The 27,533-nt window shown below is 39.0% G+C and overlaps 2 protein-coding genes and 1 long non-coding RNA gene across 5 annotated transcripts in view; 1 reads left to right on the forward strand and 2 right to left on the reverse strand.

Moving 5' to 3' along the window:
* The window catches only part of aopep (aminopeptidase O (putative)), a 93,306-nt gene extending 86,274 nt beyond the window's left edge, over positions 1 to 7,032 (forward strand). For both annotated transcript variants that reach the window (XM_007548179.2, XM_016669531.1), the window contains exon 18: positions 6,944 to 7,032. The gene's annotated coding sequence lies outside the window, so the exon portion shown is untranslated. The remainder of the gene's footprint in view (positions 1 to 6,943) is intronic.
* Positions 1,165 to 12,792, reverse strand: LOC107835817 (uncharacterized). The gene is made up of 3 exons (XR_001661644.1): positions 8,999 to 12,792; positions 4,376 to 4,378; positions 1,165 to 1,177 (listed from the first exon to the last, which is right to left on the reverse strand). It is a non-coding gene; the product is annotated as an uncharacterized LOC107835817 (long non-coding RNA).
* Positions 12,793 to 14,085: 1,293 nt separating this feature from the next.
* Positions 14,086 to 27,533, reverse strand: part of fancc (FA complementation group C) — a 37,018-nt gene continuing 23,570 nt past the window's right edge. For both annotated transcript variants that reach the window (XM_007548182.2, XM_007548181.2), the window contains 4 exons: positions 26,266 to 26,374; positions 23,334 to 23,508; positions 21,021 to 21,233; positions 14,086 to 18,431 (listed from right to left, as the gene is read on the reverse strand). In XM_007548182.2, coding sequence (XP_007548244.1) covers positions 18,285 to 18,431; positions 21,021 to 21,233; positions 23,334 to 23,508; positions 26,266 to 26,374 — 644 coding nt within the window. In that variant the 3' untranslated portion in view covers positions 14,086 to 18,284. The remainder of the gene's footprint in view (positions 18,432 to 21,020; positions 21,234 to 23,333; positions 23,509 to 26,265; positions 26,375 to 27,533) is intronic.

Raw genomic sequence — 27,533 nt, forward strand, 5'->3', positions numbered from 1 at the left:
TCGGACCGACCCAAGCAAGCCCCCATAAACATCAGTGGATCCCACTGGTCATCCGAGATCTCACTCCAATTAAAATGATGGATGAACAGACCTCCTTGCTGCCTTTTCATATCTCTCTGTAGGGAGGTGGATTTATGTTTCCTTACTCAGTTTGTGTTCCTAAATCGTCTTTTTTTTTTGACAGGGTTCCTCCACAGTCTGGAACTTGATTTCAGCATTCTCAAAGTTTGAATAAGCCTGAAAAAGGAAGGCAGAGTATTAAGAAATATGACATTTCCAGACTTTATTCCATGTTCCAATGGATCATGGAATGTTGTCCTTCCTCCTTGGGTCCTACCTCGCTTGCTGTCATGTCGTCATTCTGTCTTCAAGCAATTTATTGTGTCCTTTATTTCTTTGCTCCTAGATGTCATTGTGCTCCTTGTTTCTTGTAACCACCTTCCTTCCTTATGCTCTTCTTTCTTTACTTTCATCCTCCCTTACTTATTTAGGTCCTCATGTTTTCCTATCTTCTTCTGTCCCTTCATTTACACCTCTTTTCTTATGTCTTTGTTCCCAGTTTCCATTCCTTGCTTTGTTCCTTACTTCCTTCTGTCCTATGTATCATTCTCTTCTTACTTTCTTCTTTTACTTCTTCCTACCTCCCTTTCTTGTTTTTGTCATTCTGTTTTTCCTTCCTTCATGTCATTTATTGCATACCGTCTCTCTTTCTTTTTTCCTTCTGCTTTCTCTCCCTTCCTTGCTCAAGCCCTTCATGGCCATGTTTTCTTACTTTCATTGCTCCTTTCTTCTATTTTTTTTTTTTGGAGCCCTCATTATGCCAACTGCAGAAATATAATTTTATGCACTGTGAATTTTAGTATTTGATATTTTAAGAAGGCTGAACTGGTAAACCGTTGGATATTTACATAGAAAATGTGTAGGAACCCTAACTTGAACAGTCCTCCCTGTACCCTTTCCCCCAAACATTCAGTCTCAATCACAGTGGATTATGTTGATTTTGCTGAGGCAGGCTGAGTGGGTTTTAACTGAAAACAACATGTCTATGAAGGCGTGCTCTCTCCTCCACTTTGTTTTTGAACCTGAAAAGCACAACTCTTTAGAGTATTAGGGTGGTCTTTCTGTACCTTTTTTTTTCGTTTTTCCATCCTTCCCTGCTCGCTGTCTTGTAATTTTCCTCCCCCCAGTACATGCCTTTGGAATCCCTCTTGATCCGCTTAATGAGGGGCATATCGCCAGGTCAGCCAAGCGTGGCGAATAGGAGACGAGAAGAAGGGTAACCAAGGAAATAGCGGGTGAGAGTAAGGCAGTGAATGGTCTGCAGTTGTGGTCTTTCACGGCTGAGTTCTTATGGCAGACGTGAGGGGAGAAAAACAGGAGGCCAGAGCAGAGAAAGTTTTTGCTTTCAGGGTGTTAGCAGTGAACTGGAGTCTCATTCAGCAGGTAGAGAGAGAGAGAGAGGGAGGGAAATGAGAGACAGAGAGGAGATCTTGTTCTTTCATGTCTGGGCTGTGAGGGTTCCTGGCGTGCTGATTTGTGGCTTATGATAAAATCACATTGCCAGGGATTACCACACAGTCCTGACCCCGCCGGCTGCTCTGGCAACCAGATCTCCTCCAGTGCACAAACATCTTCACGCACTTACACACTGAAGAAACCAGAACTCTAGAAGGTCTGATTATTTAAGGGTTTGCATGATTACGTTTGAGGAGACGGTGATTTGAAATGACGACGATGAGGGGGACTCATCAGCACGATGGTTTGACCACACGTCAATCACCTGGGCCAGCTTCTGAAGCCTCTCTCCAGCCAGATACAGAGCTTAGCTGATTGGTGAACAGTGATTGATTTCCTCTTTGTTCACAGTGGCTAAGTTCTGCACCTGAGGAGAGCTTGACCCAGACAGGGAGACAATGGGAAGAAAAGAAATGTGTGTAGAGACAGTGGAGCCGTATTTTTCAGCCTCTTCAAAGTCCCAGAATCTCTTTATCTTCCGCTTCTTTGCCGTTTCTGGATCGTTTTTCACCTCTTTCTTTCGAGCTCTTATCCCAGTCATCGTTTTCCAGAGCCTGCATGTAAAACCTCCCCACACACATCTCCGCCTCCGCTTTGATCCATATATCCAGGATGATTCTGCACATGATGCCTTTATCGGGCTCTGTAATCCTGGCAAAGGTGGAGAGCCAAGCACCTTGGTGGGTCTACTTGCTGTGTACTAAAGAGGCCTACTGAGACCCTGACTCTGCTTACCGACGCTGACATAGATTTAATCAAATACAAAGCAGCGACCACAGTCTGACTCGTCATCATAGTTCTTATTCTGCACGACAGTCTCTTTTCAAGGCATTCTGTCAGTCAAAGTAAAAGTTAGACCTGCCAGCAAAATATAGCAGTGCTTCCCACTGATGCAATATAGTTAAACTCAAGTTACAGTGCCTTGCAGAAGAAGAAAAAAAACTTTTTTTCCCTCTTTTTACATTTTGTAAAGTTGCAACCACAAACCTCAGGGTATAACGTTAGGATAATGATGGGGTTAATCTCTTTATAACACTATAAAAAATTCAATATTTACTGCAGCTGAAACTTGTAGTAACGTGTTGTAATATAAGGACAGATCTTTGGTTGGACGCAGTAATAACACAACTTTGGCCTAGACGAGGGGTTATTTTATTTTATATGCTTTATTATATACCTTGTATCTTATTTCTTATTCATTCTGTCAGTGTCCATACCATCAAAACTATATGCAAGATTCAATAAAAAAAATATTTTAAATTGAATATTAATAAAAATGCAACAAATGGGATGTAAAATGCAATTACATAAAAGCAAAGCTGTTATCCCACATTTTAAAGAGATTAATCACAGCATTGTACAAAATAATATACATTTATAGTATAGATTAATGCAAAGCGCAGCATAACTGTGAAGGAAGAGGAAATGACATGGTTTTCAAAGTGCAAAAAGGTTCATCCATCCATCCATGGATGGATATTCAGATAGATAAATTGCTATAAGAGACTTTCACGACATTTTTTCAGCTAAATCACCTTTTCTTGAAAGATATGCCCCCAATTTATCCCATGGGTTTGTTTTGCACAAAATAGGTGGAGCTCCAAACTCCCATATTGTTTAACTTCACAATCAACAACAAAGTAAACATTAGGGTGTTCTAAGAGAACTATGATCCATAACACACATCAAAACTTCTTTTGGAATTTAAAAAGTATGGTCAACACAAAATGTTTTATTTTTTTTTTTTTTTGCAACTTGCTAAGCTAAATTTATTTTATTTGCAGATATACAAGTTTGTATGTAAATATATTTTTATTAACTTTGTTTTCTCCTGTATATATAATTTTGACTCAATTTATTAGAAAAAAAAATCTACACTAAATTCAAAATTGTCCACTCAGTCACTGTTTTTCAAATTTATTATGTATAGCATTACATTTTTTCATTATTACCAAAAATGTGGTCCAAATAAATCATCAAAAGCCCAAAATACATTTATTCATGCAAATGAGTGCATGTATGCTTTTAATGAGAACTCTAAATGCTAAGCTTGTTATCTATTAGGGGAAAGAAACACTGACTGTCTTTTTTGAGAAATTAGTTTTCTCCCTCAAATATGCACCAAATCTTGGCAAAAATATTTAAAATGTACCATTCAATATCTCTCAGGCCTCTTAATTCATAGCTGTATTACAAAAACTGAAGGCTGAACTACAACTTTCTGAATTTACTGGGGAAACTTTGTGTGAAGCTCTTTCTTGGCTTGTTGCAGTTCATTTTTACTGCCTTACTGTTCCAAGATTTAAGGTTTGAGTCTTTAATGTTGGCCAAGTCAACTTACTCACATCCTCACAGAAAAAAATGCAAACAGTCCTTCGACTTTGCAGTCAAACTGGGAAACAGATGTAAGATTTAAAAACAAACCTGATTAAGACATTTAAATCACTTTAACCCCCCTCCTCCCCCCCAAAAAAATAAAAAAAAATCTTTTTGTTGCTTAAAGAATCTGGAGGTTTAGGCTTAAAATGACGTTGGTGGTGAAAAGTGCTGCTGAGGCGTCCCTGGCTGATGTGCATTGATTTCTGATCTAATCTGAGCCTGAGGCAGCCCAGATACAGAGAGGCAAATTCTCACACATTCCCACTCAGAGAGGGAAAACAAGGCCAAGACCTCAAAGATGAATCTCCTGATAACATTTTCAAGGTTCTTCAGCGGGTTAGATGTCATTCTAACTTTATTGGGTCCATTAAGTGTTTTTATACAGTAGATTTAATTTGCATTACGTAAGCGTCTTTTGTTTAGTCTCAGACTCTGAGACCTTGTAAAGCACCCGCTGGAATTTGTAGCTTGGTCATGCGACATGCTTCGTTTGGAGATCCTACTGAGAGAAGACTCCCAAATTAGCGGAAAAAATAGATAAAAACATAAAGGTGCTGTGCAAGAAGGTGCTTGTTTCTTTAGCAAACCCATTGGATCAATAACTGTCTTCACATGTTGAGGTCAAAAGGGAATCACCATGAAATTAGTCACATTACTAGCTGCGCAATATTTGCATGTTCTAACTAATCAAAAAAAAGAAAAAAAAGAAAAAGAAATCTCCTTCCAGCTAATCTTCTGACAGCCAATCTGTTGATATCTGAAGCTGGGATGTTTGCTAAAGAGTGTAAAATTCCATCTTAAAGCATTAACTTCAGCTGCATCGTATGTGTGTGCAGTCTGCGAAGAGTCTGATGTGTAACAGGCTAATTGTGATGCATTTCTAGATCACTCTGCTCCTTGATCTAAGCCGTCCGTGACAGATGGCTGAAAATGAATTTCAAACTGGTCAGTCTTGGTTCCTTTTTTACATCTTCTGCTAGAATATATATGGAGTGAGGAGGTATTACAGCGCTCTACATTGGCGACGACAAAATGACGACTAAACGAGGACAGATGTGTGAATTAGCAATGAGGGCCATGTGGAGCTTGCCATTTTTAGACCTATATTTAGGGCCTGTTAAAAGAGTAATGACCATCAAAGACCTATAAAAAAAGAAAGAAAAAAAAAAGAGGAATTACCATCAGAGCCTGAATCTAAAGGGTGATTTATTACTCTCTAATGGGAAGGGAAATGGTTCTCTGCACATCAAAGGATCAAGCAACGCTGTATAAAGCTTCCGAAAATAAACTGATTTGCCCCACAAAAAGCCCACATCTTCTCCTCATGTGTGTTTAAACTGATTGTCTCTTTTATGTCAAGTGCATTTCAAAAAGCTGAAATGCATTGGATTGCATTTCAAAGAGCGCATTGGAAAATTCTTTAGTCTGAAATGAGGCAGTGTGTGGGCATCAGAGAAGGTGATGAGATGTGACCATTTTGCATTTTACACGGCGTCACACAGATATTCACATCACAACACAACCACAACTCTGTGTGAATTTTATGTGACGGATTGATACAAAGTGGTGAGAATTTACAAAGTGGAAGGAAACCTGATTATTGTTTTGCCTCTTTACTCTGGTGTCCCTTAATAAAACCGAGTGCAACCAGCTGACTTCAGATAACACCTGACTGGTAGTAGAGTGTGTAGTTTCAAGTCAGCATAAATTCAGCTGTAAAGGCCTTAGAGGCACCAGGAAGAACAAGGAACATGGCAGACAGATCTGGTACAGGCCAGTCCTGGAAGAAAAGTTGACACCGCAGTGAAGGTTCACCTTCTGTCAGGACAGTGGTCTCTTTCACAAAACATTTGTGTCATAAATTTGCCTGGATGAACCACTTCTAAGCTAGTTCTGACCATTTATATACCTTAAGCGGAAGATGCAGGATAACGGCAGTTGTGGTGCGGTGTCGTCATTAGCGAATGGTATAAAATCTGCGTCAGACATCTCTCCATGCATTTCTTTCAGTACAATAATGTCGGATTAACTCAGCTTAGCAATATTGTTTTTGCCTGAGTAAATACTTCAAATGCTCATGCTTTTCAACCCTGCGGCGGTCTGGTTGCTCAAAACATTTGTCAGCACTAACTCAGGTAGAGCTGGCTTGCCCTTATACAAGTCGGCTGATAGGCAGGTGAAAAACTATCTTTGCTTGGAGAGTCAGAGGTATAACAGCAGTGTTCTTTCTGTGCCAGCTTTGCATCAGTATTCTCGAACCACTCTGACCATTCAGCCAAGAGCTTCCAACTATGCTGACGGCTACAGAAATTGAACAGTCAGGTGAATCGGGTTTCTGGTAGGTTTGCATTGGTGTCATTGAAGACAAAGTACAAAATAATCTGTTCACAGCCAACTTTGGATGAGAAAGACATTTGGGCTGGGATTCCTGTGCCTACTGAGCTGATAATCAGTCCTATAGAACCACTGGCTCAGTTCAGCAGGAACAGGAGTCCAGTCCACTAACAGCAGGAGCAAAAACCGGTTCCATCTGGCACGTCAAACAAACAGCCGATGCTTCATTCAGTTGAACTGTTAAAACTTTAATTTGATGCAATTATCAGGAAATAAGTTTAAGCTTTGTTTAATTAATACTTGTTTTTGAAGGAAACCAACTGATCTGTAAACTGCACATCACACACTGGGCCAGGGTTACGCTCCATGAAAAATAAAACAAAGTACACCGTTTATGGCAGCAATAGATCTGTCAATGGCTTCATATCGGAAGCGCCAAGACTACTTACTACCGAAAGAAAAATGGAAAAAGCAGGAGAATAGAGTTAATGGCAGCAAAAGAGAAAAGTTCATACATATTAGTGCCACTAACTGCCAGTAAGCCATACATATTAAATCATCACTGATAAATATTTGGACAAATAAACTACAGTTTAATGCGTCGTGGCCCAGATTGCTATGGACTCTAAAATTATTTACTGATCTGCTTGAAACTATGACCAAATGTTACACAATGTTCCAATGCGTGTGTCTTTTATGTTTTTTTTTTTTGTAGGTTTGCAGAATGTGGACAGAGACAAGAGTTTGGCCTGGAGGATGTACGAGGATCCAGCATTCGCGCCGTATTTCTCTGGGACTCTGCAGGAACACCAGNAATGAAGCTATAGAGAGCCTGAGGGCCTGGCACTTAAAGTAGAATTAACTATTATTTACTGTGGTCCAACCAGTTCAAAGGAATAACAGTTCATTTGTGATATTCTTTTACAGCAATACCTTAAATGTTAATGAAAATGAAAGGCAAGAACAGCTATTTCTACAAATGTTTTATAAATACCAGGTTAAGGCTTCAGATGACAGGTAGTAAAGCTCATCATCTCACGACGGTTTGCGCGATACAAGGAAAACACGACCTCGCAACGTTTTTGGCGAATATTATGATGAAGCTATTTGTTGAGATGAATTACTGCTTCCTATCTTTTCTATTAGCAAAGTGTCCCAAACACTCATCCTGAGCTCTGTGGTCACAAGATCTATATCGGGTGTGGGCATTAGGGACAGTGAAGTTCAAATATATTACTGCCCATCCCAGAACCTTTATGTCTGGCACTTAAAATATTATAGCACACTAAAAATGATATCTTGGCAGTTCTTTGCAGTAGGAAGTTTGTGCACTTTCAAGTTGCAATATCAATTGTAATTTGATTGATGTTGATACTGAAGATTGTTTACCCTTTCAAAAATGTCATATTTAAACGCTGTTGCAGATGTATTTTTTTTGCAATTCTGGTAAACATGTGTAAATAGATTTTAAATAGATTCACCTTTAATTTATAATAATCCCACATAATTAAAAAAAAATCTATCCTTTAAATTGATTGCAATTATTCAGTGAGGGGAAAATGGCACAATAAGAAATATTAACTATTTGCAATCTTTGTAATCTGCCCAAAATATCTATAACTGTACAAAATGTACAGTTTACTCATTTCTAGAGGAAAGGAACTTCTTATCGGATATAAATATGATGCAACACATAGGCCCATTTCTCTTGCCAGTGGCCCTACCAGGAGCATCTACATCTGTCTTGCCACCAAGAACAGTAAGGTACATAGTAAGGGAGGTATACAGGAAAAATCACAGTTTACAGTGAAAGAACTGCAGCAATGATGACATATTAGGGTCAAAAAGTTTAACACATATGTTAATATATAAATTGGTTATTTTTATTGATGCCACAAAAAGCTTTTCCAGTCCTCAAACATAGCCATGTGGAGAAGGCGAAACTCCACTGGGACTGTAACTGGAACCACTGGTCAAATAAGACTAAAATTAAAATTTTAGGTTCGTCTGGCGTGCTATGAAGAATATATGTGCAAAAGTTGTTACATAGTATGAGGGAAGTTTGTCTTCAAAGGCCTTGGGAACCTTATTAGAGTGCGTGGAGTAAGGAATTCTTTAAAATACCAGACATAATTAAATATTAATTAAAGAATCTGGTGGCCTTTGCCAGTAAAAATGAAAATGGGATTCCACAGGGTCTTGAAAAATAATAATGATCCAGAAGTTGCAGGAACATTAACTGACCAAAGACTAATTCAATTTTCATCCATGGCCATCAGAGTCCCCAGACCTAAATCCTATAGAAAACCTGTGCGGTAAACTTACGCTTTAAGTAAAGAACATAAAAGAGTATTCGGGGCGATCAAAATTATGTTTTCAGTTCCGTTCCTGGAAAGCCAGTGTCCTGCACATTTTACATGCCTCCCTGTTCCAAAACACCTGAATGAAATGAATGGCTCATTACCAGCCCTGCAACACTGGACATGCAGAGGAGGTCAGTCAGCCATTTGATAAAGGCTTGCTGGAGCAGGGATACACCTAAAAGTTGCAGGATTGTGGCTCTGGAGAACAGGAGTTAGAGGCCCCTGATCTGGATCTATTCTCTACAAGAGCAGACTAAGTGCTCAGCAATAAATGTGCTTCTAGGGATTTTGGTAAAACAATTATTTCTTAAAATGCCATTTATTTTTTTTCCACACACTGAGCAAATACACTCAGATTAAACATTAGGTTTTTCAAAAGATTTGATTAGAACGCTGTTATAGAAGACTAATTTATTTTAAGGCTTTTTACACATCTTCACCAGATGTGGCTGATGCCGTGTCTGAAACTTACATGAAAATTACATGATCATAAAAAAAAAAAAAATCCCACCAAAATATAAGCAGGTACAGCAAATGATCAAATGGAGCTGTGTTATTATTTCTCCTCCCTCCACCTAATAACACTCGAGAAGGCATCCGTGACCTTGGTTAGCTCAGACTTTGCCAGAAGGTGCTGCTAAAAACTCGTCCAGCATCAAACCTCGCAGCTCTGAATCCGCTTCGTCGAGCTGCCACGGCAGGCTTTTATCTTCAGATAGTTTTTTTTTTTTCCCCCTGCATTTGCTCTAGATGCGAAAGGATTTCTCTACAATTGTTTGGCATCCGGCTCTGTCCTGATAAATCTCGCTGACACAGACACGCTGCCACAACCGTTCCCACATCCTTCTGCCATTCCTCCTCCTCCTGTCACCTCAAAAAGAGCAGAAGAAGCATTTAGAGATTAATACTCCAACTTTTACTATGGCTTCCCCTCGGACCGACCCAAGCAAGCCCCCATAAACATCAGTGGATCCCACTGGTCATCCGAGATCTCACTCCAATTAAAATGATGGATGAACAGACCTCCTTGCTGCCTTTTCATATCTCTCTGTAGGGAGGTGGATTTATGTTTCCTTACTCAGTTTGTGTTCCTAAATCGTCTTTTTTTTTTGACAGGGTTCCTCCACAGTCTGGAACTTGATTTCAGCATTCTCAAAGTTTGAATAAGCCTGAAAAAGGAAGGCAGAGTATTAAGAAATATGACATTTCCAGACTTTATTCCATGTTCCAATGGATCATGGAATGTTGTCCTTCCTCCTTGGGTCCTACCTCGCTTGCTGTCATGTCGTCATTCTGTCTTCAAGCAATTTATTGTGTCCTTTATTTCTTTGCTCCTAGATGTCATTGTGCTCCTTGTTTCTTGTAACCACCTTCCTTCCTTATGCTCTTCTTTCTTTACTTTCATCCTCCCTTACTTATTTAGGTCCTCATGTTTTCCTATCTTCTTCTGTCCCTTCATTTACACCTCTTTTCTTATGTCTTTGTTCCCAGTTTCCATTCCTTGCTTTGTTCCTTACTTCCTTCTGTCCTATGTATCATTCTCTTCTTACTTTCTTCTTTTACTTCTTCCTACCTCCCTTTCTTGTTTTTGTCATTCTGTTTTTCCTTCCTTCATGTCATTTATTGCATACCGTCTCTCTTTCTTTTTTCCTTCTGCTTTCTCTCCCTTCCTTGCTCAAGCCCTTCATGGCCATGTTTTCTTACTTTCATTGCTCCTTTCTTCTATTTTTTTTTTTTGGAGCCCTCATTATGCCAACTGCAGAAATATAATTTTATGCACTGTGAATTTTAGTATTTGATATTTTAAGAAGGCTGAACTGGTAAACCGTTGGATATTTACATAGAAAATGTGTAGGAACCCTAACTTGAACAGTCCTCCCTGTACCCTTTCCCCCAAACATTCAGTCTCAATCACAGTGGATTATGTTGATTTTGCTGAGGCAGGCTGAGTGGGTTTTAACTGAAAACAACATGTCTATGAAGGCGTGCTCTCTCCTCCACTTTGTTTTTGAACCTGAAAAGCACAACTCTTTAGAGTATTAGGGTGGTCTTTCTGTACCTTTTTTTTTCGTTTTTCCATCCTTCCCTGCTCGCTGTCTTGTAATTTTCCTCCCCCCAGTACATGCCTTTGGAATCCCTCTTGATCCGCTTAATGAGGGGCATATCGCCAGGTCAGCCAAGCGTGGCGAATAGGAGACGAGAAGAAGGGTAACCAAGGAAATAGCGGGTGAGAGTAAGGCAGTGAATGGTCTGCAGTTGTGGTCTTTCACGGCTGAGTTCTTATGGCAGACGTGAGGGGAGAAAAACAGGAGGCCAGAGCAGAGAAAGTTTTTGCTTTCAGGGTGTTAGCAGTGAACTGGAGTCTCATTCAGCAGGTAGAGAGAGAGAGAGAGGGAGGGAAATGAGAGACAGAGAGGAGATCTTGTTCTTTCATGTCTGGGCTGTGAGGGTTCCTGGCGTGCTGATTTGTGGCTTATGATAAAATCACATTGCCAGGGATTACCACACAGTCCTGACCCCGCCGGCTGCTCTGGCAACCAGATCTCCTCCAGTGCACAAACATCTTCACGCACTTACACACTGAAGAAACCAGAACTCTAGAAGGTCTGATTATTTAAGGGTTTGCATGATTACGTTTGAGGAGACGGTGATTTGAAATGACGACGATGAGGGGGACTCATCAGCACGATGGTTTGACCACACGTCAATCACCTGGGCCAGCTTCTGAAGCCTCTCTCCAGCCAGATACAGAGCTTAGCTGATTGGTGAACAGTGATTGATTTCCTCTTTGTTCACAGTGGCTAAGTTCTGCACCTGAGGAGAGCTTGACCCAGACAGGGAGACAATGGGAAGAAAAGAAATGTGTGTAGAGACAGTGGAGCCGTATTTTTCAGCCTCTTCAAAGTCCCAGAATCTCTTTATCTTCCGCTTCTTTGCCGTTTCTGGATCGTTTTTCACCTCTTTCTTTCGAGCTCTTATCCCAGTCATCGTTTTCCAGAGCCTGCATGTAAAACCTCCCCACACACATCTCCGCCTCCGCTTTGATCCATATATCCAGGATGATTCTGCACATGATGCCTTTATCGGGCTCTGTAATCCTGGCAAAGGTGGAGAGCCAAGCACCTTGGTGGGTCTACTTGCTGTGTACTAAAGAGGCCTACTGAGACCCTGACTCTGCTTACCGACGCTGACATAGATTTAATCAAATACAAAGCAGCGACCACAGTCTGACTCGTCATCATAGTTCTTATTCTGCACGACAGTCTCTTTTCAAGGCATTCTGTCAGTCAAAGTAAAAGTTAGACCTGCCAGCAAAATATAGCAGTGCTTCCCACTGATGCAATATAGTTAAACTCAAGTTACAGTGCCTTGCAGAAGAAGAAAAAAAACTTTTTTTCCCTCTTTTTACATTTTGTAAAGTTGCAACCACAAACCTCAGGGTATAACGTTAGGATAATGATGGGGTTAATCTCTTTATAACACTATAAAAAATTCAATATTTACTGCAGCTGAAACTTGTAGTAACGTGTTGTAATATAAGGACAGATCTTTGGTTGGACGCAGTAATAACACAACTTTGGCCTAGACGAGGGGTTATTTTATTTTATATGCTTTATTATATACCTTGTATCTTATTTCTTATTCATTCTGTCAGTGTCCATACCATCAAAACTATATGCAAGATTCAATAAAAAAAATATTTTAAATTGAATATTAATAAAAATGCAACAAATGGGATGTAAAATGCAATTACATAAAAGCAAAGCTGTTATCCCACATTTTAAAGAGATTAATCACAGCATTGTACAAAATAATATACATTTATAGTATAGATTAATGCAAAGCGCAGCATAACTGTGAAGGAAGAGGAAATGACATGGTTTTCAAAGTGCAAAAAGGTTCATCCATCCATCCATGGATGGATATTCAGATAGATAAATTGCTATAAGAGACTTTCACGACATTTTTTCAGCTAAATCACCTTTTCTTGAAAGATATGCCCCCAATTTATCCCATGGGTTTGTTTTGCACAAAATAGGTGGAGCTCCAAACTCCCATATTGTTTAACTTCACAATCAACAACAAAGTAAACATTAGGGTGTTCTAAGAGAACTATGATCCATAACACACATCAAAACTTCTTTTGGAATTTAAAAAGTATGGTCAACACAAAATGTTTTATTTTTTTTTTTTTTTGCAACTTGCTAAGCTAAATTTATTTTATTTGCAGATATACAAGTTTGTATGTAAATATATTTTTATTAACTTTGTTTTCTCCTGTATATATAATTTTGACTCAATTTATTAGAAAAAAAAATCTACACTAAATTCAAAATTGTCCACTCAGTCACTGTTTTTCAAATTTATTATGTATAGCATTACATTTTTTCATTATTACCAAAAATGTGGTCCAAATAAATCATCAAAAGCCCAAAATACATTTATTCATGCAAATGAGTGCATGTATGCTTTTAATGAGAACTCTAAATGCTAAGCTTGTTATCTATTAGGGGAAAGAAACACTGACTGTCTTTTTTGAGAAATTAGTTTTCTCCCTCAAATATGCACCAAATCTTGGCAAAAATATTTAAAATGTACCATTCAATATCTCTCAGGCCTCTTAATTCATAGCTGTATTACAAAAACTGAAGGCTGAACTACAACTTTCTGAATTTACTGGGGAAACTTTGTGTGAAGCTCTTTCTTGGCTTGTTGCAGTTCATTTTTACTGCCTTACTGTTCCAAGATTTAAGGTTTGAGTCTTTAATGTTGGCCAAGTCAACTTACTCACATCCTCACAGAAAAAAATGCAAACAGTCCTTCGACTTTGCAGTCAAACTGGGAAACAGATGTAAGATTTAAAAACAAACCTGATTAAGACATTTAAATCACTTTAACCCCCCTCCTCCCCCCCAAAAAAATAAAAAAAAATCTTTTTGTTGCTTAAAGAATCTGGAGGTTTAGGCTTAAAATGACGTTGGTGGTGAAAAGTGCTGCTGAGGCGTCCCTGGCTGATGTGCATTGATTTCTGATCTAATCTGAGCCTGAGGCAGCCCAGATACAGAGAGGCAAATTCTCACACATTCCCACTCAGAGAGGGAAAACAAGGCCAAGACCTCAAAGATGAATCTCCTGATAACATTTTCAAGGTTCTTCAGCGGGTTAGATGTCATTCTAACTTTATTGGGTCCATTAAGTGTTTTTATACAGTAGATTTAATTTGCATTACGTAAGCGTCTTTTGTTTAGTCTCAGACTCTGAGACCTTGTAAAGCACCCGCTGGAATTTGTAGCTTGGTCATGCGACATGCTTCGTTTGGAGATCCTACTGAGAGAAGACTCCCAAATTAGCGGAAAAAATAGATAAAAACATAAAGGTGCTGTGCAAGAAGGTGCTTGTTTCTTTAGCAAACCCATTGGATCAATAACTGTCTTCACATGTTGAGGTCAAAAGGGAATCACCATGAAATTAGTCACATTACTAGCTGCGCAATATTTGCATGTTCTAACTAATCAAAAAAAAGAAAAAAAAGAAAAAGAAATCTCCTTCCAGCTAATCTTCTGACAGCCAATCTGTTGATATCTGAAGCTGGGATGTTTGCTAAAGAGTGTAAAATTCCATCTTAAAGCATTAACTTCAGCTGCATCGTATGTGTGTGCAGTCTGCGAAGAGTCTGATGTGTAACAGGCTAATTGTGATGCATTTCTAGATCACTCTGCTCCTTGATCTAAGCCGTCCGTGACAGATGGCTGAAAATGAATTTCAAACTGGTCAGTCTTGGTTCCTTTTTTACATCTTCTGCTAGAATATATATGGAGTGAGGAGGTATTACAGCGCTCTACATTGGCGACGACAAAATGACGACTAAACGAGGACAGATGTGTGAATTAGCAATGAGGGCCATGTGGAGCTTGCCATTTTTAGACCTATATTTAGGGCCTGTTAAAAGAGTAATGACCATCAAAGACCTATAAAAAAAGAAAGAAAAAAAAAAGAGGAATTACCATCAGAGCCTGAATCTAAAGGGTGATTTATTACTCTCTAATGGGAAGGGAAATGGTTCTCTGCACATCAAAGGATCAAGCAACGCTGTATAAAGCTTCCGAAAATAAACTGATTTGCCCCACAAAAAGCCCACATCTTCTCCTCATGTGTGTTTAAACTGATTGTCTCTTTTATGTCAAGTGCATTTCAAAAAGCTGAAATGCATTGGATTGCATTTCAAAGAGCGCATTGGAAAATTCTTTAGTCTGAAATGAGGCAGTGTGTGGGCATCAGAGAAGGTGATGAGATGTGACCATTTTGCATTTTACACGGCGTCACACAGATATTCACATCACAACACAACCACAACTCTGTGTGGATTTTATATGACGGATTGATACAAAGTGGTGAGAATTTACAAAGTGGAAGGAAACCTGATTATTGTTTTGCCTCTTTACTCTGGTGTCCCTTAATAAAACCGAGTGCAACCAGCTGACTTCAGATAACACCTGACTGGTAGTAGAGTGTGTAGTTTCAAGTCAGCATAAATTCAGCTGTAAAGGCCTTAGAGGCACCAGGAAGAACAAGGAACATGGCAGACAGATCTGGTACAGGCCAGTCCTGGAAGAAAAGTTGACATTGCAGTGAAGGTTCACCTTCTGTCAGGACAGTGGTCTCTTTCACAAAACATTTGTGTCATAAATTTGCCTGGATGAACCACTTCTAAGCTAGTTCTCACCATTTATATACCTTAAGCGGAAGATGCAGGATAACGGCAGTTGTGGTGCGGTGTCGTCATTAGCGAATGGTATAAAATCTGCGTCAGACATCTCTCCATGCATTTCTTTCAGTACAATAATGTCGGATTAACTCAGCTTAGCAATATTGTTTTTGCCTGAGTAAATACTTCAAATGCTCATGCTTTTCAACCCTGCGGCGGTCTGGTTGCTCAAAACATTTGTCAGCACTAACTCAGGTAGAGCTGGCTTGCCCTTATACAAGTCGGCTGATAGGCAGGTGAAAAACTATCTTTGCTTGGAGAGTCAGAGGTATAACAGCAGTGTTCTTTCTGTGCCAGCTTTGCATCAGTATTCTCGAACCACTCTGACCATTCAGCCAAGAGCTTCCAACTATGCTGACGGCTACAGAAATTGAACAGTCAGGTGAATCGGGTTTCTGGTAGGTTTGCATTGGTGTCATTGAAGACAAAGTACAAAATAATCTGTTCACAGCCAACTTTGGATGAGAAAGACATTTGGGCTGGGATTCCTGTGCCTACTGAGCTGATAATCAGTCCTATAGAACCACTGGCTCAGTTCAGCAGGAACAGGAGTCCAGTCCACTAACAGCAGGAGCAAAAACCGGTTCCATCTGGCACGTCAAACAAACAGCCGATGCTTCATTCAGTTGAACTGTTAAAACTTTAATTTGATGCAATTATCAGGAAATAAGTTTAAGCTTTGTTTAATACTTGTTTTTGAAGAAAACCAACTGATCTGTAAACTGCACATCACACACTGGGCCAGGGTTACGCTCCATGAAAAATAAAACAAAGTACACCGTTTATGGCAGCAATAGATCTGTCAATGGCTTCATATCGGAAGCGCCAAGACTACTTACTACCGAAAGAAAAATGGAAAAAGCAGGAGAATAGAGTTAATGGCAGCAAAAGAGAAAAGTTCATACATATTAGTGCCACTAACTGCCAGTAAGCCATACATATTAAATCTTCATCACTGATAAATATTTGGACAAATAAACTACAGTTTAATGCGTCGTGGCCCAGATTGCTATGGACTCTAAAATTATTTACTGATCTGCTTGAAACTATGACCAAATGTTACACAATGTTCCAATGCGTGTGTCTTTTATGTTTTTTTTTGTAGGTTTGCAGAATGTGGACAGAGACAAGAGTTTGGCCTGGAGGATGTACGAGGATCCAGCATTCGCGCCGTATTTCTCTGGGACTCTGCAGGAACACCAGAAGGCTGCCTTTGTGCTCTACAGCCAACTGGAAAGCTCCAGCGTATTCGATTACAATGAGACTACACAAGCTGTCAATAGCGGAACAGCTTTGTCAGGCAAAATAAAAACCATCATTCTTCATCGTTTTTGAACGATAATGGAGGAAAAATGGGGATTTTACAGATCAGACATGTTTAACACTGTGAGCTTGAGTTGATGCAGTTGCCATAGGTGTGTTTAGGAATGAGTTCACATCTGTTTAGTCTTAAATCATGATCTGATTCTCTGAAGTTTAGACTGGACATTCTTTAAGGGAAGGTAAATTTCACAAACGTTATTCCTACTTTACTCTTGACTGCAATAAGACTGACCCCAGACAGCTCAGGGCATTTTTCTGTGTTGGTTTAATGAATTTTAGAAAAGTAATATTTTTTAGTAAATAAACATTTCCACAAAAATAAATGAGTTGCTTCTTGTGTTTTCTGTTTATCCTAAACTCAAATTCCTTTATCCCAAAGTTTGTTTGTTTTTTTATATCACACAGGGGTCTATTAATGAGAAAATGACAAAACCAGTATAAACCAAATTTAAAGAACTTTAGCCAAGTAGGTTAAAATAAAGTAAACTCAGCTAAGTCTAATGTAAGAAATGCATTGCTGTTTTTGTTTTTAAAGTTGCAGGAATCTACTTATAACATTTCATCCAAATTTGTGGGACAACTTGAAAATAAAGAAGTTAAAATGGTGCATAACTAGCCAACGCCTGCTCCCCGTGGCAAAGTTTCCATCTAGTCCAGACAGATGGAATACAAGCTACTTTGAAAGATTACATCTGTTTAAACAACAAAAAATGAAAGCAAACAGAAGCAACTAAATTCAAAATCTGGCATGAGTGAAATTTAAATATAAGTTTATCCTGTAAGAGAACAAAGCAAGTCAGTGTTTCTCTTTCTACAAGCACATTGATACAAATCACAATACCATAGGAAAATCTATTTTTGTCAATAACTCAGTTCAGAAAATGCTCTAAGATTCTACACAAATTTTCTGAGGTGAATGAGCTAGAAACCATATTCACAAATTAATCAAACAAAATAGTTGAAATCCTGTGTTTTGACATAAATGCATCTCTTGTCTGAACACATACAGGAAGGTAGATAGATTTTTATCTTTTCTTTTTTCAGGTGTAAATAAAATAAATACAATTCCACTGTAAATTTACAAATTAAAACTAAATATCAAGGAAATGTCTACATTCTTCATAGAAATCTGAAATATTAAGTATATTTGCATTTACATTTGTGAGTTTGTTATAGTAAATGTGATTCTTCCCAATTACAAAGAAATACACAATACACAAATGAACAGAACTATTTACAGTTTATAGCATACTCACAATAATCTACTCTCCATGCACAGTAGGTTTGCACAGGCAAAGCACAATCACTGGTACTGTTGGGTATTTCTTACTGTTGTCTTGCGTTCAGCCTGTGCAGTTTGATGGGACTTGTATTGCAGGAATTTAGTGAGCGGGCAGACTCTGACACGTACACGCAGATGCTTCCTAACACGGGCATCTATCGCTGCTCAGCAGTGCTTGTGGGACATGTAACTGTCTTACGTATGTGTTTATAACTCTGTCCTCCACATGTCCTGTAATCTGTCCTCACTGTGCCGTTTTCAACAACCTCCCGCCAACGCAGGACAACACAGCTATGTGTCAGTTTGTGAGCGTGCATCTGGCTTACATTGGTTTTTTTATTGTGTTGTGAAGTTCCTCGATCCTGAGATGAACTCTGTCGTTTGCAAAGCTGCCTCGGTCATTCAGTCTGAGACGCAGCGAGCTGAGAACACGTGCTGCTTCATCCTGCAGACCAGACTGATGGACCACCTGGAGTGACACACACAATCAACAAGTCGTCGCCCATGAAAGGCTGAAAAGAAAATGATCTGGCCTCATCAAACTGGTGTAGGAAAAAAGGTGGGATTTCATTTGACAGAAATAATTCTGAAAACCCACAATTACCTCTGAGTAACTCAGAAAGCATCTTTTCCCTCTGGTAACCCTTTCCTTAAGTTACAAGCATGTATTTGTGCCTGAATGATTCATAGCTTACTTTCAAGTGGTTTCACAATTAATGAAAAAGAATCTTAAAATAGTTAGGTATAAAGACTGGACGGAAAATGAATTTAAAAAGGAGCCAGTTTCCAAAAGTTTTTGGAGACCCTGAGGAAATATTGTTGAAAACCAATTTAGGTAATCTGAATAAAGTCTGGCTTCTTGGAAGCAAAATATAACAGAATTTAGGGTGTACTGCAACTATTAAATAACCAAGATGATGGTTAGATTTTATTTTAAGCAGATGTTCTTTTTCTTTCATCATTTCAAACTGCTTGGGCAGGAAAGAAGCTGAACCCTAGACCAGTTTCGGATTGAAGAAAGAAGTTCAGCCTTTATCATCCCCTTGTAATAAGTACAAGATAAGATGAAAGAAAGAGAGTGTTAGTTCTTTACATCCAAAAAATGAGGTATTGAATTAAACTGTCCTTTCTTTAGAAGTACTCCCTTATTCCCTTAAGGGCTTTTTTACCTACTTATAAGAACCAAATAATTATTTTTAAACCTTTTATGCACTTACTTTCTATTAACCCTTTTTCTCATGAAATAAACAATATATGTTTCAGTTTTTCTACAGATATTTAAATTCTGGATAGGTTCTTTTTTACAAAGTTAAAGCTGAACAATCAGGAGCGACTATGTAAAGGACATAAAGAAAAATGAAAAAAAAAATCTGTGTTTTAGATATTTTTTTGTGATTGTGAATGTTTTCTTGGGTTCTGTACCAAATGTTTATTAAAGAAAAAAGAGGATTTGACAAAGAGTAATAGTAATCAATAAACTGCTAGAAACCACATTACTGAGAGTATAAACAGTGTGTAAATCAAGTGTTTTCATGACATGTTTTCATCAGTACTACTAAACCTTCAGCTGTGTTGTTCCCTACTACCAAACTTGTTCGCTATATTAACAGAGGGTCTTTTAATAGACTGCATTGCTTAGTTTTCTTCTGCTTGGGGAATTTAGGCCTCCTACTGCTCATCTGTTAAAGTTACTGAACATTTTATTGCAAAAATCAACTAGTTGGTTATGAAATATATTCCACGCATCCCACAGCGATGCGTGGAATACAAAGGAAAAAGACACATAACAGTGCCTTGCATAAGTATTCATAAACTTCAGATTTTTTTCTATCTTGTCACCACAAATCTTGATGTGTTTTATAGAAGTTCTAAAAATGATGAACCAACCAGAAGTGAATAATTCTTAAGTCAATTTTTAAACATGAGAAAACTGAAATGTGTGGCATGGTTTCCCCCTCTCTTTTGTCTTGATCTGCACCTTAGAACAAGATGATTCTGTTTGCTTTCATCTGCCACCGTAGGTCTAAGTTTAAGTCTGGGGACGTTTTCCAGCTGGAGGGTAAACCTCCAATCTCGCTGCAGGTCTCTTGCAGCCTCCAGAAGGTCACGCTGGACATGGTGTTAGAGTGATATTGTAATTTTTTTTTTCCAAAACATTCAGCTTTGGTCTCATCTGACCACAGCACTTTGTTTACATGCTTTCTGTGTCCTGTACATGGCTTCTTCTTTGCTCTTCCAAAACAACCTGTTTTCTGGAGTCTATGACTAATATTTGTTTAGCAGAATCTCCCACTTGAGCTCAAGCTCCTCAAAGTCACAATAGCCATCTAGGCAGTTTCTCTAAATAATGTTCTCTTTACTCTGTAAATTTGACTAGAGAGAAAGCGATGGTCTTTCCATTTTTGAATGATGGATTGAACAAAGCTCTGTGAGCCTGCCTGTCTTGAACTTTTCGCAACTGTATCCCTGACCAAGCCGAGTCAAGGCTTTCTACCCTTGACTCGGGTTGTCTCCGGTCAATTTTAAATGGGCCAATCAGCGAACAGAAGGAGAAGTTGTAAACGATGATGTCGATTTTCTGCACTGTTTTAGAATTGTTGTCTGCCTGTAGTTTTACCAACAGCAGCGGACCAAGTGTTGGAAACCCTTCCAAATATTGAATTAACATTAACAGCCGCCTTGTTCGGAGCAGCACTTCCCTCTTTGCAGTGGAGAATATTAGTAATTGGGTAAAATTTAAAACCTCAACACAGTCCATACCTCTAAGAAGCAATTGTTTCTCAACAGCCGAGAGCCCAGACCAGCTGGATCTAGTACGAGGGGCTGGTCTTTACCAGACTACAGTAGAACAGGTTGAATATAAAACTAGTCTTTCTCAACATAGACTTATTTAGTTGAAATCAGGCCCGAAAACCATGTACTTTTGATTTCTTGCATAGTTAGGGTCTTCTTTGTGTTGGTCTGTCATATGAAATCCCAACAAAATACACTAGATTTTGTGGTAACAGGACAAATGTGATGTGGTATGAAGAGGTTTAAGGGAAGATTGTTTCCTCACCTTCTGTGTAATCTCTGCTGATGTACTCTGTGGAAGTTGACCAAAAGTAGCAAAGTTAACCAAAAGGTTAAGGGTCAACGATGGGGCAAGTGACGGCTGCTGGGGTTTCGGTGCCAGCAGACTGATAAAAGACTGCAGGTGGTCAGCAGGCAGAGGATGAGCTACAGTGGAGAAAAGACTGTACAGGTGGTCCCACGCTGCTTTGGCTTGGACCTGGGGACAGAAAGGTCATGTGACTAACTGTGACCTTCCTGCAAACAAAGATCAACACACTTATTAATTAGAAGAGATAGAGAAGGTAAGCCTATTACGAGATGAGCGTGTCATCGTAAGGGGCGGTGAGTCTCCGATGGTTATGAGAGGAGGCGGACAAACTGGAGACATGGAGACAAACCTCAGGCCAGCTGGCCAGACGCTCACTGAGAAATCAATACTGCATTCCCCTTTTCACCCAGCTCCCCTCGCTCATCTGCACCGCCTCCTCTTCAGCTCTCCACTACCTCTCACATGGGAGAGGGGATGGGGAGGGTGGTGTTGTCATCCATTATTTATTCTTTAATGTGTCTCCCTTCTCTGTGTTGGCTCTTTGGCTTTCAGCAACACCACACCTGTCTGCAGGAAAATAACAGGCCTTCCACACCGTTGCCCGGTTGAGTTATGATGCTGCGCAGACTTGATGAGATTTTATCCACACTGTGTCCACTCAGCTCACAAAACAAATGTCAGCACCTTATAACTCTGTTCTTCACAATTTAGCTCTGGCAGAGCAACACAACGCAACTGAAGTTCACAGCACCTCATAACTCCTCAGACAGGCGAAAACAGACGTCTGCATCACATTTCAAAGCACTTCCATCTAGTCAGTGACAGTTGGAAGCAAAAGGATGCGCAAAAAGGACAATATCGTACAGGAATACAGCACCTCGCAGAAGTATTCATATGCCTTAACATTTTCACTTTGCAACTCAACCTTCAATGGACTTTGGGATTTAAGGCAATTGACCAACAAAAGAAGAAAATGAATGCAAAGTGAAAAAAAATAGCTCAAGCTCAGTCAGATTATATTAAGTGAGTGTGAGCAGTCACATTTAAGGACTGCCACGAGTTGGCAGGTAGCCCAAAATGTCAACGATGGTCTCCATTTGACGGGCTGATTTAACTTGCTTGGTGACGGTAAAAAAAAAAAAAAAATGAAAGCAACATTAGCATTCCATCACAGAGTATAAAACCACCTGAAAGAGAAGAGGTTCCTTTCACTATGGTTGTCCAGATACAAAAATCCCCAAAAACAAGAATAAAACCAATAAGTTAGGTGAGAAATAATAAGTATTATACAAATTAAATCAAAGACCGAGTTAAAAACCACTTTTTTAACCCTAAAGAGTGGTTCATAGATCTGCACATAAATTTGGTTGTTGCGGCCCAGATGTTGAAAGTTAAGTAACGTCCTTTTAGTTCAGTTCAAGAGTGACAAAGACGTTATATTTATAATATATTCTATGATTTAGCAAAAACTTTTGTTTATATTCTCTATATATAAAACAAACAACAACATCTGTTAAACTTAGAGAGCACTACTGGTAAATTTGACTCATGAATGAAAAATAATTTATCAAAGATTTCAGAATCTAATTTGAGACTATTTTAGACGTGAGCATCATTCTGAAACAGGCGATACATTTTTTTTTTACCCTTAATATATTGAAGTGGTCAGGGTGTGTATGTGGATGTAATTTTAAGAATGACCTAAATTTATTTATTATGAGCCGTCTATATCAGGGGTGGGCAACTCCAGGCCTCGAGAGCCGGTCTCCTGCAACTTTTGGATGCATCTCTACTTCAACACACCGGAGTCAAATAATGAGGTCGTTAGCAGGACTCTGGAGAACATGACTGCACTGAGGAGGTGATTCAGCTGTTGGATTCAACCGTGTTCGACCAGGGAGACGTCTAAGCACTCCAGGATCAGGATTGCCCACCCCTGGTCTATAATCTGGTCTTTCAAACCATCAAAAGGCCACAGCTCATCCAAAGTTATCATGGACCTTCACATTTAAGTAGACAGCCAATGTCTCGCCGGGTTTGCCGTTGTGCCAAATTCTCAGGCTATAACAGCACAAAGGTTTGGAAAACATATACACTTTTCAGATTCTTATTTGAACACAGGTGTGAAAAACATGCATCATATTTTCTACTTCATAATTAAGAGTTATTTTGTATTAGTCTATCACATAAAATACATTGAAATCTGTGGTTGTGAAGAAAAATTTTTGCAAGGTACTGCAAACAGCCATTTATGAGAAAAACTCTCACCAGCTGTGAAGCTCTGTGGTGCCACCTGTTGGTGGGATGATGATAAAAGGTCAGTAACCAGAGGAGGGGACCACAGTCTTCGGGACCTGATGTGACTAGCAGCTGGACCGCCACCTGCACCCAGTAGGCACACTGAACCAGCAGGAACCACGCCTCAAACACTTTATGGTTCCCTCTGTAGGAGGAAGAGCAGCGACCACAGGTTAACAGGTAATTAAATCTTTCATGAACATTTGGGTAAAAACAGTTTGGTGGTAGAGGAAATCACCTGTAATTATTTAATTGTAAAAGTCATCAGCAATGTCTACTTACTTTCACCTTGTCAAGATGAAAATCGTGAAAAGTGAAAATATTTCCTTTCTGAAATAAATGAGTAAGCAGGGTGCGATGGCTGTGTAAAACCAAAGAATCCTAGAGAAATTAGACCACGGTGCAATGCAAACAGAGCAGTAAACAGCTCATTTACTCAAGTGGTTTGGGTGGTCTGGTTTAATTCTTTTAACACCCTGGCACTGAACCCACCCAAGTCTCAGTTTTTCCACTATGCTATGCATCTCCCACTTTCATAAAAACCCACTGTGAAGTCATAATTTTTAGCCCAATAGTTTTCACACAACCTCGTGAACTAAAGCTAAGATAAAGCTTAATAACAATCAATCTGATTAGTCTGAAGCTATTAAATCATATTAGTTTCATAAATGAATGACAACACTAAGTGTTTCTAGCAGTAGAAATAAACCCAACTTCCAAAGAAACTGTCATATAACAAATTATTACAATTATTGTCACTGTTGGGACAATTTACTAAAAGTCAGTGTTGCTCTAACTGAAAAAAATAATAAAATCAAGATAAGCATAATAAAAATAAAAAATATATATAAGCTTTAAATGCATTGCAGATTTAGACAAGCTTTTTGGCTTCTGAAATTTATTTTATTTTTTTTCTAAAACGGTTGACTGACATGTTGTTCAATGGACAGCTGATCAAATACAAGACACTATGCTCTTTTTATACATCCATCCATTCATTCATTTTTTTGTACACTCTTGTCCTTAGTGGGGTCCTGAGGGTTACTGGTGCCTATCTCCAGCGAACGTTTTGGGAGAGACGGGGTCACCCTGGACAGGTCGCCAGTCTGTTGCAAGGCAACACAGAGACAGACAGGACAAACAACCATGCGCGCACACGCACACACACTCACTCTCACCAGCTGTGATTAACCTAACAGTCATGTTTTTGGACTGTGGGAGGAAGCCGGAGTACCCAGCGACAACCGGAAATATACAAATCCCATGCAGAAAGACCCTGGACTGGGAATCAAACCCAGGACTTTCTTGCTGCAAGGCAACAGTGCTACCAACTACGCCACTGTGCAGCCCCCATGTTGTATTTATTTTAACATATTTTAAATATTATTTAACATAAGAACATATGTATATTTAAAATGTTGGTAGTGCAGCACAAAAAGTGATTGGCCGAGTAAAGAAAAAGTACTGTGAACAAATCTGTGTCAACTTCACTTCAAATCAACAGTTAAATGATTAAAATTTTGAGTGTCCCAACTAGAAAATCAATTGAAACTAATCAGAATTGGCTTTAGAACGGATACCGCAGGCTAATAACAGTTTTGAGGCAGCCTTCCTTAACCTCAGCCTATATTAAGTAACTCATAAAAAAAAAAGAAGAGTTCAAGTTACAAAATCTGAAATTTATGACATTCAAGCCTTTGACATTGATTCAGCAGTAAACGATACCATTTTTCTTCATTTAAAATCTAAAAATAAGCTAAAAAGGGATCCAAGCAAAAAATAAATTAATTAAACCCACCTCCACTGCAACTATCTTCCTGCCAGGATGTTATCTTCTTCTATGATGACAACATCCTGCTTTGTTCACTGCGACAGACATATTCTCTGTCATGGTTAACACAGGCAATGCAACTGAAATTGCTAAAACAACATTTTGTTCAACAGACATAGGGATGGGTCCGCGTCCTAACTCTGCAATAAACCTGATAAACTTCAAAGACAGAAAAGTCTCTTCAGTCATATTAGTGTCCTAAATATGCATGACTTTTAAAAAGAGGAAATCATTTACAGAGCTGGAGTGAATATAAAAACTGTGGTAATTATGGACTGCTGTGACAAAAATAGATTGTAAACAATTTGGAAATTAAGAATGCTGCAGCAGACTACACCGAGCTGCACAGCTGTAACATTGAAGGCAATGTGAGGAGTAAAGATGATTCTCACATTTCCTCTAATACCATCATTTGTCTCCTCATCCTCCCTTCCACTTGGCTGCAGCATACCAACAGCAGCAGCCCTCTGCAGGGCCTTGGCAGCAGTAAGGCACTATTTACCACTGCTGGCTCGCTTAGAGACTTTTGAATGGAGCTTCAGATTCAAGCAGCGGCGGCGGCGGGATAATAGGCCCCGTTCAAAAACCGCATCCTGAGGGTATCAAGTCACCCGTCTCCATCTTTACGACATCATCTGTTTTTCTTTTTGTTTTTTTTTAAAGCATGTTCCCTCTCCTTCCTGCCCCCCAATCTTCCTTTAAAAAAAAAAAAGTTCATTCAAGACAACTGTACATGTTTTCTTTTTTCCATGGCGATGTTATTTAATGTGTGCACCTTCTTCCTGCTTCTTGTCCTGAACTACTCCTCTCACTATTTATTGGACTTCATAACGTCTGTTTTTTTTCCAATGTGCTTTTTCCCCCCCAAAGCTAATGGCCTCTAATGAATGCTTGGAGAAGCCACACTGTGCTCCAGGACCGCTCTGCTATGATGCAACGGGAAATTACTGACTAACCACCATCTCAATGGCAACTAATGGAAATAGGAGCACCATGCTGAACAGGGTTCCAACATGTTGCTGGAAGCAGACGCACATTAGGACATTTCACTGTCGAGTCTCTCTTTCTCACCTGATGTTGCCACTATCTGAGTCTTCCTCGTCTTCTTCCTCCTCAGTCAGCCTCTGTAATGAGCTGCTGACCCACATCAAGTGGTTTTTCAAACTCTCCTGAGGCATCTCTGAAAGAAAAAAAAAAACGTACATTAAACTGATGCAATTGCTATTTGTGTTTTTAAAAAAAGGAGAGAAATACGTCTAACTAAATTTTACTCTAAGATCACGATTAGTGTGAATGTTCTAAATTTTTTTTTATTTCCAGTACACTTTTTGCCACTTAACTACTTCTGCATACTATGTGTTATTTCAACCATTCAACTATTACCTTATTCCGATCGTTCAGACTATGTATTTATAACTGACATCTTCTGTGTTTTATGAAATATTCAGCTTTTTGCAATCATTTTTGGCCTCTTTGAAGTGCACAGAACATCCCATAATTTCTTTTTAAAAATCTGCTACAACCTCATTCTATCCCTCATTCCTTCCCTCCTTCCACATCTCAGTACAAACTTAAATCCATCCCTTTTTCCAAAGCTAATTCAAACCCTCCTTCCAACCCTGCTTACAAACAATGTTCTGCACATATTTCTAATAGTCTTTGGCTGGGATTTTTGCATTGACTGAAAGTTTTCCCTTCTCTTTTACAGTTTTCTTTATTTGCATTTCGCAGGCTTTTGCCTTATTCTGCTGGTTCTTCCCATTTCTTACATTTCGGCACATCCTCTGCAGTTGACTTCAAATGCTTCTGTAGTTTTCACTTAACATATTCAGCTTACAGCCCTCACATTGCATTATGAAAGGAAATGCTATTTTTTTCTACTTTTAATTACAATTTATACATCCTTTGTATCCCACCTCTGAGTACAAAATGAAGCTGATGCTTCTTACCACGGTCTAGTGACAGGAATTGTTATTGAACATTGTAAAGACAATTTATATCCAATTACAGGAATAAACTTAACTACAACACAACCTGCAACTTGTTTACAGATTGAAAATGGACAAAATAGCAATGGCTTGGTAATAAATGGGAGTATAAAGTGGCAAAGGACTAATTAATGCTATTTCTCTTGTTTTTAAGTTGCAACTCTTTCATTATTGTAAGTAAATTACTTATATTGCTGCTTTCACAGTGAAAATTCACAAAGTAGTTTGCAAAGACTGAGCAAAAAAAAATAAAACATGGCTAAAACGACAAAAAAAAAAAATTAAAAATGAAGCTGATGCTTCTTACCACGGTGTAGTGGAAGGAACTGTTATTGAACATATCTAAGGAGA

This window comes from Poecilia formosa, unplaced genomic scaffold, assembly GCF_000485575.1.
Source record: "Poecilia formosa unplaced genomic scaffold, Poecilia_formosa-5.1.2 Scaffold25, whole genome shotgun sequence".
Lineage (NCBI taxonomy): Eukaryota > Metazoa > Chordata > Actinopteri > Cyprinodontiformes > Poeciliidae > Poecilia > Poecilia formosa.